This window comes from Glycine soja, chromosome 10, assembly GCF_004193775.1.
Source record: "Glycine soja cultivar W05 chromosome 10, ASM419377v2, whole genome shotgun sequence".
In the NCBI taxonomy this organism is placed as follows: domain Eukaryota; kingdom Viridiplantae; phylum Streptophyta; class Magnoliopsida; order Fabales; family Fabaceae; genus Glycine; species Glycine soja.
Window position 1 is genome coordinate 44,763,540 of NC_041011.1, and position 20,778 is coordinate 44,784,317.

Here is a 20,778-nt window from a genome sequence, read left to right on the forward strand (position 1 = left end):
ATTTTTGAATAAAAAAAGATTTTTCAAGTGTCATTCTTTAAAAAAAAACCTACGGGCATTTTTTAAAATTCCTGTCAGAACGAACTAGAATTATTGTATGCAACAAAACTTTCTATCTAAACACAATTGTATACCTTTTGAAAAGAACACTGATTATGCTAAAAATATTCTCACAAAAGTTTCTTATCTATAAACTGTTTACAAAGTATCTTGTGATTCATCCTTTTCTTTTCAGTATGAAATACGTTAGAAGATAACCGATTTCGTTTTCGAATTTGGACCGTCTACTATTAAACAACACAACTAACCGAAAAATAATACCATTTATAAAATACTGATATAACATCATTTTTTTTTATTTCCATACCAATACCATTATTTATAGCTCAAAACTGTGATTGCCTATTAAAAAAACAATCAAACAAAAAAGTCTCTTTCCCACTCTACAATATGTATCTCAATGTTATGTGTTTGTTATTGTACTTCAATGAAACACAAACGCTAGAATGAAAAGGTTGAGAAGAAGTTTTATTATGATGCATCAAATGACACATAAGTTGTATTGAATCAATCAATCTTCGAGCTCAAGAATCTTCACAACTGACGAGTCAGCTACTTTCTGGCAGACAACAACTCGGTCATGTGGCTTTATGATGCCAAAAGCCTTGCCATGATCTAAAGCAACCTTCAAAATTGATTCATTTGTTCCACTTTTAGACTCAGCCTGCACTCAAGCCACAAAATCACAAACCTTAAATCACTCTTGAAACTAGTAAAGACATTTAATTGATTTTATGGCAGGTTTCAATCCGGGAAATAGGGATTTTAATGTTAATTAGGGCTTAAAATGTAATTGTCTTGGGCCTTGGAATATCTTATTTCTGGTTGGATTAGCATTATGCTAGTAAAATTATGTTTATTTGATTTGCCTAATACACCTTACCTACGTTATCTGTTCTGTGATTTTTTTATAATGAATTTTTGTGTTGTTCTTTGGTTACATCATTATATCAATCCATGTTGAACAATTCTTACCGGGTGTCGTGGATCTGCCAGCATAGGAAAAAGACCCCTCACAATAAGAGATTGCCTAGCCTGCCATAGGGTAATAAAAGGAATCAGTTAGCAAAAAGTGATTAGTTTCAATGTCATGTTTCACAATGCAAATCGACTAAAGACAAACTTTAAGTGTGTGTTTGGATGTTTGGAAATCTGGTGGACAGCCTCCAACATTCCGTTTGGGACAAAAGTAACACCTTTGTTACTTCTCACAACGTATGTTTGCCACCCACAAATGGTTTTCCAAACACACTTTCTAATTTCTATCCTTCTTTTCTTTTCTTTTTATTTCTTTCCTCTCTCTGTTTCACTTCTAATCCAAACAAAGCATAAAAATAGAATTCAAGCAGGATAGTAATTTACACAGTCATGGAACTGCAGCTAATTTTTCAAATCATTTTCACTGTCAAACCAAATATTTTCACAAGAGATGTTTCTTCACGTGTTTGTAAAAGCTAACAAGCAATTTTTCCAATAAGAAAAATTCAAATCAATGTTGGTTTTTTAAGCAACGAAACCTATAGCCGTTAAATTAATATTGACATAAAACTAGAATTTATGATCTTGTGGAGACTAGGAAATTTATCCCAGAAAGTTGACAGCATGACCATAAAAGTACAAAACTAATTATACACTTTTAGTCAAGAATTGAAGTTCTCAATGGTAGAAGAAGCTAACACCATAGCAAATATCTTCTTTGAATTGAATTGGACAAGTTCAAGACCAGTTAACTCAATATGGGTTTATTATCTATCTAGTGCCATCACAGAATTGAGAATTCTAGATAGTAACCAATAACCACTCATATATAGTAAAGCAAACTCAAATGGTTGGCCAACATTAGGATTTATTCCTAACATCCATGTTAATTTTCCACATTTAGTTTCAGTAGTCCAATTCAGTTTCAAAACTCATGTAAAGCTAATGTCAAATTGTATACCTCAAAAGCACCGGTGAACGTCCATCGGAGTTGATTTGTCTTCAGTTGAGGAATGACAACGGATATGACAGGCATAATTGGTCTGTACTTAGCAATCAATCTACATAGAATAGATACACAATAAACAAATAATGAAATATGTTAGCAAGATATCAAATTGCAACAGAATAGAACATAACTGAGTAGTGAGTGCCAATAACTTAAATCCAACGAGGAACTAAATTATTGAGAGAAAGAATTTGACAAATGTGAAATCTGGCATCAGTAATCCCAAAAATGAGAAAAGTCTTTTTAATAAAGGGGAATCATAGAAGGAGATAAAATGAAACCTTGCAGCTCTTCCAGATGAAGTGAAGCAAATAATAACAGAGGCTTTAACCTTGATAGCTGCTCGAACCTGTATGTTTCAGCAAAAAGAAATTTACTTCCCAATATGTTATGTAATGCTGTACATAATTCTTTGAGCAAGCAATAGAAGAATGTTGGTGGAAAAAGAATCATGAAAACAATCCAAAAAGCTTGAGTAGTGCAACCAAGAAACATACCGCAGAGGAAGCAATTGATTCCAAATGGCTCATTGGCTCTCCCACATATTTGACAGCCTTCTTAAAATACAAATCTTGATTATGAACTTTCTCTGCCTGCACACAATGAGGAAGTAATCTTGACTCTTCAGGGCAAACAGAAAACAGTAATCATTGTATAATGAATGAAATTAAATTTACCATAATGAGAAAATCATAAAGTAATTTCAAACTCAACAAGCTGTTTTATAGATCATCATCAGCAACATGAGGGAAAAGCAAAGAGTGAAAATTGAAGATTGTTTCAAACTTGTTAGCTCAGATTTTTAATGACCTAAGGTAAATACATTATACAATTATGAACAGCCAAGACAAATCATTTATGAAGATAAAATGGCGATGAGATAATTTTTATAGCTAAAGTACATCTGAACACATTAGTATAACAAATTCAATCATTTATTGGATACCAGCAATTACCATTCTATCAAGAAGTAGAAAAACAAGTCAGCAATAAGAAGACCGAGGAAATGAATGTACACATGTTGGAAGTAATGATGGCAAAGCAAACTTTATAATATAAAAGCAGTTTAGGCAGCATATTGAAAAAACAATGAAGATTAAACTGTGGAAGTAGTTTTGTGAGGGATGCATGGCAGAGTCATAAATTATCAAAATATACACAAGGAAACTTTCCAAGAATAACAAGCAATCAATTTAAAAGCATCAGAGGATGATATATGGGTGGACAATGAGAAAATTTTTATAATTTCAAAACTGATTTTTTTTTATAAGATAACAAAAGAGAAATTTACCCCAAATATCTAACAGAGTGACAGGAATAAAAAAATTTCATGGTAAAAAATGTTATAGGAATTTGTTTAAATGTAAAGCACAAACTTACCTCAGCACATATTTTTCCAACTATAGAAATGGTCTCTACAGGGTATTGTCCCCGCAGGGTCTCTGCTCCAAGGAGAATTGCATCACTTCCTGATCAAAAAGAAAGGGGAAAACAAAATTAGACATGAAAGGTGCAAGGCATACTTGTGCATAATGTGACAAACACAATGAACTAAAGGAATATTAATGAATAACAGAATCATGCACATGTATTAAATGCTAGAGTTTATACAATTCTGTATTGCAATCATTATCAAAATAAATCAAACTGGATTCACCAAATATAACAAAAAAGGAATTTACCATCCAGCACTGCATTGGCAACATCTGTTGCTTCAGCACGAGTAGGTCTTAGATTATCAGTCATAGAGTCTACAACACGTGTAACAACAACTGGCTTTCCAACCATGTTACACTTGTAAATAGCAGCCTTTTGGAATAAGAAAACCTGTCAAATCCATAAATAATATAAGGAAGATTGTTGTATAGTTTTATACTGGAGAGAGTAAGGAATTCTGTAAAAGCCACAAGTGGACACAATTCTTCCTTCATGCTGAAGAATACAACTAAACAAAATGGAAATATGTCATATATATAACATTGGATTTTTCTGTCTTGAAGTAAATGCTGACCTTCTCAGGTGGGAGTTCTATCCCTAAATTTCCACGAGCGAGGATGATGCCATCTGCTTCTCTCAATATTTCATCAAAATGTTTCAGTCCCTATAATAATTTTACAGAAGAAAGAAATATTTAAGAATCATGATTAAGCACACTACAGCTTAGCAATTTTCTGTCATAGAAGCAGAGAGTTCATTATTCAAAAGATCATGAAGTTTCTTACTACCTCTATATTTTCAATCTTTGCATAAATATGTGTCTGCTTAAGGTCACCCAATTTAGAAAGAAATTCACGCGCCTGCAAAATGAAAAATGTTGCCATTTGTTTGTTTTTCAATGCTAAGGAAAACTAAGAAAATTCAGAAGTTGGAAATAAAATCAGGAAGAATATTGGAGAAAAGGGAAAGACATTTGATAAAAGTGATAAGATAAAATTTATCAGGAATATTCCTTACATGACGAATATCTTCAACGTGCCGGGTATATAATGAAAGGAAGTCAATATTGTTTCGAACACCCCATGTGCTTATTACCTGAGTTAGTGAGTAAAATGAAAAGAGGGACATTTTGATTTACAAAATTACAAGATAATAACAAGGTATTTGCCATTCATGACTGAAAAATGGGAAACTCAAACCAGTTATAACAAAATTGAATACTTTCAGCCATTGATCAACTCAAGCTATAATTTCAACAACATAATACAATTCTACTCTCCCCATGAATATAAATAAAAATTGAAGCATTCATTCCCAAACACAAAGTATATTTGGCAACTCGATCACATTATGTCAGTCTCACTACTTTTCGCTCAAGGTTCTTGTTAGTTACCTCCTTATCTTTATCAGCAAGAGTAGGAAGATCGATGTGGATCTGAGAGACATGTACAGTAAACAATGATCCAGACAGTGTAGCAGTGTTTTTTACCAGACAGGTGACATCCTCACCTTTCACCTCACTGACCTGCATTGTTAAACAAAAACTACTGGAGTGACAGGAATAAAACAGAATAATTCTGACTTTGCACTGGCAATATTATTCTTTTTGCACTCTGTTTCATATAATGCTCCTAGCTACAAAGCTAACTGCACAAAAGCAGCATATATGTGACAAGTCTAATATTTGATGCAGAACAAACCTTCTAATATACAGAACTAAAATAGATTAAGAACAAATAAAGATAGAAGAATGAAAAAAGAGGTTAAGCGGGAAAAGAGGAAAATGGAAACAATATATGGCAATGCCTGCTAGAAATGATAAACCATCAAAAACTTGAATCTAAATTAAATATCCTGTATATGTAATTTTGATGAAGAACAAATTAAGACATTGGTATTGTATCGGTATGGCTTGGACTTGCAGTAGAAGTACTAGTGCTTGAACTAATTATTAGCGTCACAATCTCAGTTGAGACTGGAATCGTGACAACTAGTATACTATAAAAAGAAGTATTAAGTTAGAGAATTGTATTGCACTGTAAATTGTAATAATCATATAACGAGTATCTTATTGACCTGCAATTGTGACGCATAGTAATCTACTTAAGGGTAACTTATTTCAATGAGCATCTCTGACTGTCCAAATTTGGTAGTATAATAACTGGCCTAAAACTGAATTACATAGCCTAAGAAGATCAAAAGAAAGGTATTCCAATAACTTACACAACCGAATTTATTAAAATAATCACTTAATCAGAATAAAATATTTTTACATGCATTAAGATTGTATTAGTCAATCCAAGATTGCATTACCTCCAGCCATAAGGAAGCTGTTTCACTTCCAGTAAACAGGTATTTTCCGATAAAAATAGTATCACCCTTCTTCACAGCCTGCATAATTATGGGCACATTAGTTAAGGAGACACCACATAAATCCTCGCCAGTTCTTAAAGAGTTGAATGGGGCATAATCCTTGTCAATCAATTCAGAGTGGTTTATAAAAGTAATGTAGAATAAAGGCATCACGAGTCACGAAATGCAGGAACTTGAGTGGTTGAGTCATTTCAAGGGCCATGATGAAAATTCAGAATTATCAAATATGGCAGAGAAAATCATTATCAATTATGGAGTGATATTAAATATGGAATGAAACAAAAAACATGAAGGAAAAAAATATCCAAGAAAATGATGATACCAAACCAGTCCTTCTACAAACTGCAGTTAAGAATGACAGAATCTATCGAGTACACTCTGGACGAAGCACAAAGATGCAACAGGAAAACAACTGACAGAAACAATTTCAAAAGTGAAATAGGATAACATGCAAGTAGTGACTATACAAAAAATAGGAAGAACTCAACATACTTATTCAACAGAATAATATTGAAAACCCCAAAATACAAAGTACATGGAAAAGGTACACTGACCTTTGATAGTCCGTTAAAATTTACTGGTAAGAGATTTGAACCAGCTTCTTTGGTTTGATCTGGAGTTAAGACAACTAATGTGTCTGCTTCAAGGGTGATTGGGTGATCTGTCTTATTCTCAATCTGTAATTCAGGACCCACAGTATCTAGCATAACCTGGAATTGAACCAAAATGGACATATATATTTTACATTAATTACCCTTCAGAAGGTATTTTTGCACATAGGGAGATAGAAGTTTATGTATTAAAATCACAATTATTTATGAATCCATCACAACTCACAAGCCATCATATATGCATATGCATGTATGTACGATAAATAAATAAATAAACAGAAAAAAATGACAAATATACCGCACAGAGTTTCTTGGTACTTTTGATAGCAACTCTCAAATTTTCCAATGTCTCTTGATGGTATTCTGGATCACCCCATGAGAAGTCAAACCTTGCCACTAGCACATGGGAAAAAAAGAAGAATGAGATGACAAAACATATAACTCAGGAGCAGATTATGCATTTTCCCCAAGGTGGAAAAAAAAAGAAAAAAAAAACTACCACAAGCTACAAGGAAATAGGTTTTTTGCATTTCTTTCCCCTTTTGGAAAGTTACTAGGCCCTCCAACTTGGTCAAGCACAGTTGACTCTAATTGACGAAAAACAAGAATTCTTTCTATTAGAACATCTAAAAAGTTTTTTTTATATGATTTTAGTAAAATCGGAAAATATTAAGCATAAACAGCACATCCGGAAACATCCTCGGAAGTTTTACGTAAATGAATGTTAATAACAGGTAGGAATAATAACATTTCTATATTAAGTAATTTCATTAAGTATAAAAAAAAAATCAAGACAGAAGTTGTAATGGGAGAATACCAGACATTCCTGCATCAAGGCAACGGGAAATTGTATCAACTGATCGTGACTTTAGACCAAGTGTACCAACAATTTTTGTCATAGCTGGAAAGAAAGTCTGCAGAATGCCATTCCAAACACTTCAATCAAAATCCAAATTGACAACCACTGAAATTTTTCATTGAATATGGACTAAAAATTCTATAGGAAAATGCATGTGACCATCCACCCTTTCTTTTAAGATCTTAAAATTTTCTACTTAACTTTCATAGCTTAAAGACTAACATTTTTCTTTTGTTTTACTAAAAAGAATTTGTGAAACAATCAAATAATCTATAGGACACACACCAACCTCCCTCCAAAACTATACGAATGCTACCTTACATTAAATAAATATATAAATAAAAGAGTTGTCCATTTGGTGAGAGTTTTCAAGTTCCCTTCCTCGAAGGTTGAAAAACCAGCACCGTATCTTTGTCATGCAAACAAGCACAAATAATATTTCAATACACACCGTTGTTTTGACTCCAAATCAAATTGACTAGCAAATTCAAACTCAATGTCAGTGTAAAAATGTCTTTCAATTCATCTGAGTATGACAGTCACTTTACAACTCGATCTACTAAGTTCCTTAGCAACAACCTAAAAGTTGATTAGTTTCTCAGAATCACAGTGCTTAAAAGAAGACAAGATTAACAAAACCAGCACAACCCCGTATAAGTTGCACCATTTGTCAGAGTAGAAATATCTTTCATTTCATCAATCACAGTCTTTTTTGAAGGAAGGGGGAACAAGTTGTGGGTTCAAATCTCCCCAACTTACATTTCTAACAAAACTGACAAACCAACATTTGCCAATAAAAAAAAAAAATCAGTAATTTTTCAACTTGATCCACCAAATTCCTCAGCATTTAGCAATCAAAAGAATCATCACCAATACCACACATTCACTTCAAATAGCAACAGCACAAATGGGTCACCAAAAGTTGATTGCTTTCTCATGATCACAGTGCTTACAAGTTAGAACACGTCACACATGAAAATAGAAACGAACAAGAAAGAGTGAGAGAAGGAAATGCTGACAGGCTTGGATGGCTCAAGAATGGATGCCATCCTAATGGGTTCCTCAAGAAGCAAAGGGCTGGAATGCATTTTTCTATCAACAACACCAAACCACTGATCACTGATCACCGATCACCGATCACCGAATGAATCGATCAAAGCAAGAGCAATTATGGAGTGCGTGAGAGAGAATGGACAATAAATATAGAAAGTGTTGTAGTACGGTCTAATGTAATGGAATTGAAGAATGGAAGTTAAATAGTACATATAAATAGCAAGTGTAGATGTAAGTGTCACAACTTACAATGCGAATGATTAAAGCGCCAGTGGCAATTATGCAACACGCGTCGTTGAATTGAAGTTACCAAAGTCATCACGTGGCGTGGGTTGGTAAAACTACACAACTATGAACTATCAAAAGGACAAATGTTAAATGTTAAACGGTATTGCAAGGTGTGGACTAAGAATAGTGGATTAGTTGAATTGTTTTACTTTAAGCAATTGTTTTGATTCCTAACATATAATTGCATTATAGACTTATTAAAGTTCAACTAATAGCTTTGAGTTCGATTTCTGATATAAATATTGTTACATAATTATTTCAACTTAATTGACATTTGAGTTCTATTTTATGTTAAGTAAGAATGCTAAATATCGAATAAAAAAAATGTTATTCATAATAATTTTATTCAATTTTAGTAAAATTTTCTCTTTATTACTGTTATCATAATTTATAATTTAATTTTCAACAAAAAAAATGTTTATTAATTTATTGGTCTAGATCTAAATGTCTCTTTAGTGTACTTGGTAAAAAATATAAAGAATGTATAAAACAAATGGCTGAAAAGGATGTTGGATTGCATATCCATGCATCAGCCAGTGTCTATTACTGGTGGCCACAGACAGAACACCATATTTGACTCACTTCACTAAACAACGGCAGCCTCCAAAAACAAGTAGCCACTTTTAACTGAGAAAGGTTGCTAAGCTCTTTCTTTCTTATTCTTTTTTATTCCATGTTAGTCCTTTGCTTGGATTTGACTGCACTGAAATAGAAAATACACTTCTTATTCATTTCTAGAAGAATCTAAGTAGAAAAATTATGTAATATTTTTTATAAAAATTAATCTGAAATATTATTTACATGAATTTTTCTTCTACAAAAAAATACTCTTAATTACAATTATTTTTCAATAAAACAAATAATAGATTGAAATACATGTCTTAGGCTCTTTGAGAGTTCAACTTTGTGTCCAATAGAAAACATTTTGAAAATCATGAGAGCTTGAGAGGGATTAAAAGAATAAAAGTGCAATAAAAAATTGAAAAAAAATAAGAGCATGTTTCATTAATTTAAGGAGTAATTTTGAAAGAAAAAATAAATAAATTTGGGGCATATTTAATATTATTAACCAAATTAATTATTTTTTAATCTTGATAAATTAGTTAAACTGAGTTTTACAAAAAAAAAAACTAGAAAAATTATATTTTACAGGTTAAAATATCCTTTTAATTATTTATGTTTTTAATTATATTCAATATGATTGTGTATTTTTTAAATGTTTAATTTAGTTCTTTATTTTTTTTAAACGACTTAAAATGATTATTTCACAATAATGACCTTTCTAATTTTAGGACATGATTTTAAATTATTTTTTACTGATTTTAGAAGTAAAATTTATTTCATTACATTTATGTATCTAAAAATTATAAAATTCAAGTGATGTTTGATCTAAAAGAACCATAAATATGATGAAAAATACTAAAAAAATATAATCTCACAAGCCACCCAAAAACAAAAAATTTGTTCAAATTGATTCTAGATTCAACATTGTTTTCCTTTTCTTAAAAAAAAAATGTTACGCAAACTGAACAGGAAAAGAAAATGAATAAAAAAATAGGTCTCTTATCAAAGCTGTTGTTTACTTTTTTAGCCTTTGAGATGAAGGAAATTTTGCGCTTACTTACTAATTATGATTATGTGTCATGACTGCGGAGATTTAATTAGTATGCATAGGAATGTTTAATGTTTTTTATGTAATTACTTACATGAGAATTATAAATTGTTGTTGATGAATTTTTAAATAAGCAAGTTTAATTATGGGAGGATATTTAAGATTCATCTAGCGGTAAACAGAAAAAGAAAAAAAACTGTGGGTTTAAATTTCCTTATCAACAAAAGTTAATAATATTAATAATTAATTAATATTTTTTGATAAATATTTTTAGCAAGTTTACATAATAGAATATCGATTCTCATAGTTTTGATTCCTTGGGCACGGTTGGGTTCTCCCAAGTGTTTGTTTAAATCTTCTTTTATATTACAGTGATATATAAAATGTGTGTCTTTCAAAAAATTAAAGATGGGATGTCAATATAGTTAGAATATCATCTTCATTTACTTCTCGCACTCCTCATTTTTTCGCTTAAAAAAATAATTTTTCATTTCATAAAAAGACTTAAAACGTCTAGAACTCACTTTCATAAGTCTTGAGTCAATTGATCTATTTGAAATTTAAATTTCAATAATTCATTAGTTTTTTTCTCTCTCTAAAATATTATAATTATAATAATAATTTCATCATTATGATTAACATGTTTAACACATGTAAAAAAGAGAATTTAATAGTGATATTGATAATATAAATAATTTTAGTTATTATTTAATAATAACATATCATAATTTATATGATTTTTAAGGTTAGTTTGTAAGAGTTAACAAACTTATTACAAATAATAAATTGTGATTGGATGATATTATAAAATTATTTTATATTATCAATATATATTTTAAATATAATCATTTTGTTTTATATTTTTGTAATAAATAATTACTACTTGTTTTGGTTTCCGTTGTTACCACAATGACTAAAATAGAAACCGCTATATTATATAGACAAATAATGACATGAACTAAAAGTAAAGATTGCGATATTTGTAGGGAGAGAAAAAACGAAATAATTTATTTGGACATAAAAACAATTTTTTTTTGCATATTTTTTATGCTAGATAAAAACAATATTATTAATTCATAAAATTATGAATTTAGTAATTTTGATGATATAAAATAATTTTATATTATCAATTATCCTTAATTTTACTTTTAAAGCAATTGACATAAAAAGTCTAACAATTTTATATAGATAATAGATTGTGATTGAAGACGGTTTAAACTTTTTACAATATTAACATATAACCTCTTTTCTCTAAAATTATCATGTTTACCATCGAGGATGTAACAAAAGTTGTTGGCTTGTTGCTAATATAGATTCACGACGAGAACCTATAAATTGTAGGGGATCAAATACCCATTTTTTTAATAAAAACTAAAAAAAATCGTTATATTCGTAGAAATTCTGAACATAATTAAGTAAAATAAAAAGGACAATTGATATAAGTAATAAATTACTGACCACGTAATTCTTTAACAGATATATAATAAAGTTGAAATTGTAAGATAATTTCCAAGAAATATATAAAACTAAAGCGGGTCATTTACAATTTGACCATGAAAACAAAACGGATTATTAATTGGTTTAGAAGTCAATTGTTTTCTAATGTGATAATAAATTGTGAATAGATAATTAGGGATGGGAATTTGACTTTTCCTATTCCCGCAAAAGACGGGGTGAAGCCGACATAGATATAAAAGTCATGGATTTAAATTTGTAATCTCTGTCTCCATTTCTCTCAGGTTTGGGTATATAGCATGGATAAATTACTATCCTATTTTTATAATTTTACTTATATGTTTTAAATAAATTATATATTAATTTTTTAATTGCATTTTAATTTATACAATAATGAATAACAAATAAAGAAAAATTAAAAAATTAAGAATTTAATTATATTTTTAATTAAATGTATATTTTTAAGTTTGTTATTTAATTATTTAACTGTTAAGTTAAATGATTTATATTTTCAAAAATCATAACAATAAAATTTTTAATGTATATTATTTATATACGCTGTGATAGAAAAATTAAAAAATGTAATAATATATATATATATATATATATATATATAATTTAACACTCATCTTTATTTTGATTTAAATAATTCGGATAATATCTATACACATATCCAATCAAAATTGGAGCAGATTTGGGACATACCCACGGATACAGGGATATTTTTCATGCATATGGATAATATAAAATTTTCTAGCCGATAATAAATCAAGTGACTATTATTTTAAAATATATATTTTTAATGCAACCGTTTTAGGTCCGTTTGTTAATATCGGGGTCCATATCATTAGGACTAGGTGGAGGTCATATTGGTAAAAGGTCACAATTCTGCGTAATTGACACTCATGGATGATTGTGGCACACGCACACATAATTATAAGAATAAAATATATTTCGTTTATCTAATATATATTTACTTTAAACTTGAAAAATACAAATTTAAAAAGATTTCACAGTGTTAAATTTATGTAAACTAAAACAAAAAAATATAGTTTCAACTTTAATTTTAAAAAATCTTTAAAATCATTTTAAGAAAAAAATGTTATTTAAGCAATAGCTTACAAATATATAAAAGTATTGTTGAATTAAATAATTAATTAAAGAGAAAAAATAACTTAACACTTCAAGCAAAAATGACATGTAGCTGCATAAATAATACCGCAGGCAAAAATTATTTTATTTTTTAAAAAAAAAATTTACAGATTAAAAAAAATATTATATTATATTATTATATGAAAGTGTTTTTTCATGCCAATACAATTGGTTGGGACAATTAATAAGAAACATCAGTACAAAAGTAGTCCAAATTGATGTCGGCTCTTGTGCATGGCGACCTAAACGTTCAAATCTTTTCTCTCTCGCTATCCCAGTCAAAAATTACAACTTTGGCAGTATAAGTAAAGAAAAAATAATTTTCAAGTACGAAAAATATTTATGCTAATTTGTTTTGAGTTTTTTTTATAAAGGAGAAGGCGTATATATTAAATATATTTTTATAAAAACTGTTAAAAATTAAAACTCTTAAGTGTTGAAGAAACATTAAAAAATTGGAATGTAAAGAGTTACTTAAAAGTTTATAAATAATATAGGATGGTGCACCTTAATTTTCTTAGTAGCATGAGAATGTATTTTAAAAGTTGGATTTGGCATGGATGATGTGTTAAAGAGAGGATAAGGAGGGAAGGAAGAGGAAAAGGAATTTTTTTTGTTTGTTTGACAGAAGGAGGGAAAAATGAATCTTTTGATTGGAATCATATTTAATTTATGATTAATGATATTTATAATATTCTATTTGTATGGGAGTCTAATTCAATTAGTTAATTGAATAAGGTGTATAAGTATCATAAACTTTTTGATACCATGTTTAATTCTTACACATAAAATAATATTCTATTTATATATAACTTGTTATTAACCAGCCATTAACAAACTAAATCATTAATCAATTATATTAAGTATTTATTCTCCTAATAACCCTCCACAAAACACAAATGGAATTTTTTTAACTTTAAGTTTGGATTATATTTTTGTGGTTGTAATAAACAATATATTAAGCTCATAAATATTTTATTAACTCAAATTTGTGAGTCAAAATAAATTTGATTCAACAAAAATTCTAAAAATAGTAAGAGTGTTCATAATTTAGTCAAAGATAGAAAATTGAATTCAAATGTGAACTTTTTCTCCTTAGCTAAACTATGAATGCCCTAACAACACAATGATTAACAAAACAAGCTTCTTAAGCTTGAACCAGTAATTAATTATTTTAATTGTTTATGCTATTCTTAGGATGAAATTTATTGCTATAACGACACTATCTAACATAATATTTTGAATAAATTGTCTATTATTAGCTGAAATTTTTGAAAATAATAAATTTTGACATATCTCTCTTTATATTTAATGATTATTTCTTATTTTTTTTCAATTTTTAATATATTTTTAAACAATAACAAAGTTAATGTTAATAAGTCATGTTAGAGAATGTGTTATAAGACAACATCTAATTTTATTGGGATTTAACAAACTCAAGGTGTGAATTTGGAATATATTTAAATTATTTATTTGTATCTATTTTTTAACTAAAAAATTGTTAGAGAAAACTAAAAATTATTTAAAAGAGATTTTATTTTTCAGTTATATCTTACTAATTGAGGGATAGAAATATAAATAAATAAAGGGAATAATTATTTTATTTTTCTTCAACCTAAGAATTAAATAAACTTGAGAATGTTTACAGAAAACAGTTTATCAGTTATTAAAACAATTAATTTTAAGTTATTTTACTTTTATATAATAAATTAAAGCTCTTATTCTTAATTAAGAGTGATATAATATTCGCATGTACACTTGTTATTTATGTATTTTTTTTCAAACAATTATGTCGTGTCTTTTAAATTTCTTTATCGAAAATTAATTTTCATTTTTTATTTAATTAGTAATTCATTAATAAATTTATTAAATTTAAAACTAATATTTTTTTTATCAATATCGATTGAGATATTTATTAATTAAAAAACTTTTTAACAGTTAAATCTATTCATGTATTTTCATCTTAATTTATTTATACTATAAATAAATATTTTTTTTATGTGTGTATATATTAATAGTAATATTTTATATACATTTATGAATAGCATACAAGATACGTGCTATTATTTATGCTTTTGTTTTGTCATTATCTCAAAACAACAACCAACATAGATGACCCTTTCAACAATAAAAAGAAACTAACATAGGTGATGAAGAACAGTTTGACTTTGAATATCCAGAGAGAGATATGATATTGATGCTCATTCAAACATATATAGTGTCTAATCTAACTATCTTATAAAAGATATGTGTGAAAAAAATAACTTTAAATTAATATATCAATTGACCAACTATAATTAATTTTTTGAAGCGTGCAATACGTCTTATGGACTTGGGGTATTACGAGTATCTTTTTCTTTTTATCTGATTGATTTATCTAAGCGAAAATAAGAGAGATAAAGAATATATTAAAATAATAAATAAGAGATAAAGGATATATAAAATACAAATTAAAAAAATATACAAACAAGAATATTACTAAGTAGTACTTTCCAATACGAAAATAAAGAAAATGGACACAATAAATAATTGGGCGGGAAAATATTTCATCACCAGATCTGCAATATTGTTTAAAAAGATTTGTGAAATAAACGTGTACAGTATTAGATAAAAATTTACAACTAAGATCTAGCTCAATCTTTACCAAACATGCTAAATCATATCGGTTTTTTTAAAAAATCACATCAAAATGAATTTTGACTATTTCTGTATAATTGTCCCCTTTCATTCTCATGTAAAAAGAGTATTCTCACTGTATATGTCCTAATTTTGTTTTCATACACTAGTTTTTAGAATATTGTAAATTAATAAACAATAATTTTAAGTATGACATTTAAGATAATTTTTATAAAAGTACAAAAAAAAAAACTTATTATGCATAACACTATAAATCCCAAACAGTATTATGATCAAGTCTCAATTTCAGTTGTGGCCTTTAAATCATCTCAAAATTCGAATTTGATTTCCCTTTCTCTTTTTTTTTCCGTAAATTTAATCCTCACTATTTTGATTGGACAATGTTGCTTCATTTGTTAAGTTAATAATGTGTTAAAATTTAATAGTTAACTTTAAAGAAGGATTAGTTAATATTAGAATAATTTAAATATGCTCTGATATTTAAATGGTAAAATTTAGATTCATAATTCATAACATAAAAGGTAAATACAAGAACAAGCGTGCACACAACTGACACAAGATTCGGATTCATGAATTAACAAAAGCAGACCAAATTATATCCTGGTCAAAGTCAATACTGCAAAACAATTCTTTTATTATGTATTTAGTAATAAAAAGTTAAAAACTAGTATTAAACTATATTAATTTTGGTAAATAAATAATTATGAGAGCGTGTGAACAGGGGAATAGAAAAATAAGGCAGAAAAAATGACATGTCTTTAATTCCATGGTACATACACTCGCTTTCTCTGCAACTTCCCCTTCGTTTCCTTTCACTGCACAACTTCTTCCATAGACTTCCCTTTCTCTCTCTCTCTCATCTCACTGTTACCATTTTCAGCTCAAGGAGTATTCTTGCCCAAGTCCTCGTTTTTCTGATCGGTGAGTTTCTGGGTCTTCCACTTGTCACTTTTGATTTCTGTGATGCTTCAGAAGTTCTATGTTTTTTTTTTTTTTTATTTCATGGCTCTGTGTCATTTTCCTTTCTAATTGCAGTCAGAATTGGTGTAGAACCATTTCTCCCCCAAAAGTATATTCCTTTCAGCTTGTGATTTTAGTTACTATTTGTTGTAATAAAGTTAACACAGAAAAAAAGGGGGAAAGGGAATAGAGAATAAATAGAACCTCCAGATTTTGGTTTTAATTTTTGTGCCTCTTTTTTTTTTAATTAGTAAATATTTTTCAGCAATATTTGCCAGAAGAAATTGTGGAGTTGATGCAAGAAGTTAATTTTTTCCCCCCCATAATTATATGCTCAGGCAAAATCATGTAAATGGAAAGATTTTTTCTTCTTTTTTTGTTGGTGACTGCCTATTTCCTCTTTTTCTTTTATTTGTTAAAAACCATGCATTTAATATTTTAAATGTTTATTTTTTGGTTCTATCGGTGTGGGTTATACCATGGTTGGTAACTATAAGATATTAATTTAACTACAACTATTTTATTTTTTTGGTGGAAAATTTAACTACAATTTGAAGTCAAAGTTAAGAACTTACTGAGAATTATATCACCATTTTATTTAATCCACGATATTCTTGCTTTTGGTATATATCACTTTTTCAATCTCCATAAGATATCCACATTTCAAATGTTTTGTAGTTTGCTTTTCCCAGATTTTGCCGAACATTCCAAGACATAGGAAAATTGGTAATTAAATCACTAAGCTATAAGATGATGAAGTGATTTACCTTAGCCCCATCTATCTATTGCATCAAAATGCTAAATATGAGGAATAAATTTGCACTGTATAAAACTAAAGAGGAGCAGCCATTAGGTTGTTTCTCGTGAGGTAAGTAAGGTTTGAGTTAAGCAGTTGAAGGGCAAAGAAAGATTGGTTTGCAAGGGGAAAAAGACTATTTTTAATTATCAAATAAACCATTGCTGATAAGTTGTACTTGAAACATGTAAAATTTTCAAAATTGCAGAAGATGATAGAATCAGCTTTCAAACCAAAATGTTTGGAATAGTTTCACATGGTTGGAACATGTTAGGATAGGCACCTGCATGCACCATAAAGTAAGTAATAGGAACAAACTATCATGCACTAAACCAAATTTAATTGCTTCAAGCTTAATCTTCCGTGCCCACAAAGTTTGTAAGAAGATCGAGTACATATTTTGTTGTATTATTTTTAACTGACAATTAATGAAATTAAAAATATTTGATATTAAACTTTTGAGATGAAATTCTACACTGAGTGTCATAAAATATTTGATTCTTGTAAATAATAAGAAAAAATATTTGTTCAGGTTGAAATTTATCTGGTAGGTGGATACTTAATGCCCATTTTGACAATCTTATTTTGTGTCATTTGCTGAGTACTACAGAGCTATGACCAAGGACTTGTCTTAAAAAGCATCTTTTTTACCATTCTTAGGTAAGCAATGGTTGGTGCATCTTGGTTTCGAACTCTATGGAAGATTCGACGGAAGGATGATACTAATTCTGAGAAGGCAGTGATTGGAGTGTTAGCATTTGAAGTTGCGAGCTTGATGTCCAAGCTTGTTAATTTGTGGCAGTCTTTAAGTGATAAACAGGTTGCTAAGTTGAGAGAAGAGCTAACTAATTCTGTGGGTATCCGAAAGCTTGTTTCAGACGATGAGAATTTCATTGTGCGTTTAATCAGTCTAGAGATGCTTGAGAATATGGCACATGTGGCTGAATCTGTGGCTAGGCTCGGGAAGAAATGCAGTGATCCAAGTTTGAAAGATTTTGAGAATGCCTTTGATGAATTGATCACTTTTGGTGTTGATCCATATCGGTGGGGATTCACTTCCAAGAAAATGGAAAAAAAGGTAAAAAGGATGGAAAAGTTTATATCAACTAACGCAACTTTGTATCAAGAGATGGAACTGCTGGCTGATCTTGAGCAAACTCTTGAAAGAATGAAGGCTTACACTGAATCAGATGGACCAAATTTAATTGACTATCAAAAGAAGGTTGCATGGAAGGGGCTGGAGGTGAAGAACTTAAAGGCTAATTCTCTGTGGAACAGAACATATGATTACACGGTGCTTGTTTTAGCAAGATCTTTATTTACAATATTCAGTAGGATCAACAATGTATTTGGCATTCAAGAGATTATAGATATTGGCAAAACCAAGAATCGAAGTGCTTTGAATTCTGATCATGCTAATGGCAGTCGATCGGTTTCTGAATTATTGCAACCTTCAGTCCAACCCTCCAGCAAAGTTCGTGCCAGGTTCGCTTCAGGACCCCTCGGTGATTTTGCTGCTACATCTCGTCCAAATGCTCAAGTAAATAAAGCTAGCATGTTTCCTTCTGATGGTGGGGGCTCATCCACAAAGTCAGGCCTAATTTCAGCAAAGAACAGAAGTCTCAAATTTTTCTCAGGTCCTCTTGGAAAAAATTCCAAAAAGCCAGTTCCAGACAATGGAACAAATAAAAATAGCAAGATTTGGAACTTTCATGGTAACTCAACCACCGCAAATGGGAAGGAAATTCACACAAGGCAAAGTCGACTGACTCAAGTAGAACCTTTCAAAGGATTTGTGCCTGCGGACAGTTCCTCGGTCATTGACAGCCACTCTAGCCCAAATGATGTTCATTTAGCAATACGGAATCCCAATGAGCCTAAAGCAAACCTTGTTACTCCTGGAAAAGAGGTTCATCGCCCTCAATCCACTTTCAATTACCTATGCAGGTTAAAGCCTCCATCTGAATCCCTTGGTGCTGCTTCTTTAGCCCTGCACTATGCAAATGTTATCATCATGATCGAGAAGTTAGCAACATCTCCATACTTGATTGGTGTTGATGCAAGAGATGATCTGTACAACATGTTACCGAGACGTTTGAGATCTGCACTTAGGACCAAGCTAAAGCCATATTCCAAGGCCATGGCTGCAGCAGTCTACGATGCAGGTCTAGCAGATGAATGGACCGAAGCAATGACGGGTATGTTAGAATGGTTAGCCCCGCTTGCTCACAACATGCTAAGATGGCAATCCGAGAGAAGCTATGAGCAACACTGCTTTGTTTCCAGGGCAAATGTTTTGCTGGTGCAAACCCTTTATTTTGCTAGTCAAGAAAAAACAGAAGCAATAATCACTGAGCTTCTTGTGGGTTTGAATTATGTGTGGAGATATGCTAAGGAGCTCAATAAAAAAGCTCTGCTAGACTGTGGCAGTGATGGAGTAGATAATGGATACTCTCAACTGAATGGATAATCAATTTTCATGAAGCTCATGTGAGGTTCATTTTTCAACAAAAGTGCAGTCCCTGACAATTGATTGGGATGAATCTTTTCAGGGACACCAAACTTCTGGCTTCTTAAATCTCAACTAATGTGAAACAAGTGCAGATGGAGCATGAAAGAATTACCTACATACACTTTTATTTAGTGTCAGAAATACATTCTTGGTGAGAAATGTTCTTTTTAAATATTTAGTATTATTTTTCTTTGAGAAGATCCTAGCTGATTTAACTTGGATCTCTAGTCTCATCTTTGAAAAGTTGTTTTATGGGTGTATATTTTTGAACTTTATATGTATTAAATTGTATAGCTTTTATCAACCTGGATATTTCTATATTGATATCTTTTGAATGGTAAGTCAGATTTAAAAATGCTATATACTTTTGGTATGTAATCATATTTTCTGTTTTTATTTTTGTTAGTAATTTAAAAAGATATATATTGTTTCCATTTTATTTCATGTTTTAAAATTTTGTACAGAAAATAATGAAAATAATATTTTTATGTTTATTTGTGAAAAATAAAACTGGATACATAATAAAGATAGTGGTATTTTTATAACTATGAACAAAAAAAATTCTTTTCTTGAACACATTCTAATAGCTGTTTGAGAAAGTCGAGTCTCGAGACCATGGGACTTCTTGGAAGTTAACGTTAAGAGTAGTTAATTTGTTAGAAGTATTAGTTAGTTATTAATTTGTTAAGAATAGTTATTGATTGTCATAAGCTTTATTATAGTGCATTTATATACTTTCTGTTAGATTGCTATAACCAGGGTTACTCTAATTAACCTAAAAACTAGACAATAAGAAGGTAAAAAGGGAAATAAAGACTAAAATAATACTCAAATATATTTCCATTCATTCATTGATTTCTTAAAAGAGATACATTTATATAACTATTTATATAACTCTAATTGATGTCAATCAATGGATGATAATGTATGTTGTAAAAAAAAAAATCAATGGATAATAATTTTTCATGCGTCAATATCATATTATT

The 20,778-nt window shown here is 29.7% G+C and overlaps 2 protein-coding genes across 3 annotated transcripts; one reads left to right on the forward strand and one right to left on the reverse strand.

The window, feature by feature from the left end:
• Positions 1 to 332: 332 nt before the first annotated feature.
• On the reverse strand, positions 333 to 8,588 carry LOC114369126 (pyruvate kinase 1, cytosolic-like). The gene is made up of 16 exons (XM_028326308.1): positions 8,347 to 8,588; positions 7,286 to 7,382; positions 6,767 to 6,864; positions 6,412 to 6,567; positions 5,798 to 5,875; positions 4,878 to 5,009; positions 4,502 to 4,579; positions 4,273 to 4,344; positions 4,059 to 4,148; positions 3,730 to 3,874; positions 3,428 to 3,516; positions 2,545 to 2,640; positions 2,329 to 2,396; positions 2,000 to 2,099; positions 1,036 to 1,095; positions 333 to 724 (listed from the first exon to the last, which is right to left on the reverse strand). Exons 1-16 carry the CDS (start codon positions 8,413 to 8,415, stop codon positions 572 to 574), a joined length of 1,581 nt encoding a protein of 526 aa, XP_028182109.1. The 5' UTR covers positions 8,416 to 8,588; the 3' UTR covers positions 333 to 571.
• A 7,690-nt stretch (positions 8,589 to 16,278) lies between these two features.
• LOC114370999 lies at positions 16,279 to 20,152 on the forward strand. Of its 2 annotated transcripts, none has more exons than XM_028328402.1 (2): positions 16,279 to 16,445; positions 17,891 to 20,152. In XM_028328402.1, exon 2 carries the CDS (start codon positions 17,948 to 17,950, stop codon positions 19,748 to 19,750), a length of 1,803 nt encoding a protein of 600 aa, XP_028184203.1. In that variant the 5' UTR covers positions 16,279 to 16,445; positions 17,891 to 17,947; the 3' UTR covers positions 19,751 to 20,152. The 2 variants fall into 2 exon arrangements, with proteins under 2 accessions (XP_028184203.1, XP_028184204.1); XM_028328403.1 differs by having other exon boundaries at positions 17,941 to 20,152.
• Positions 20,153 to 20,778: the final 626 nt, after the last annotated feature.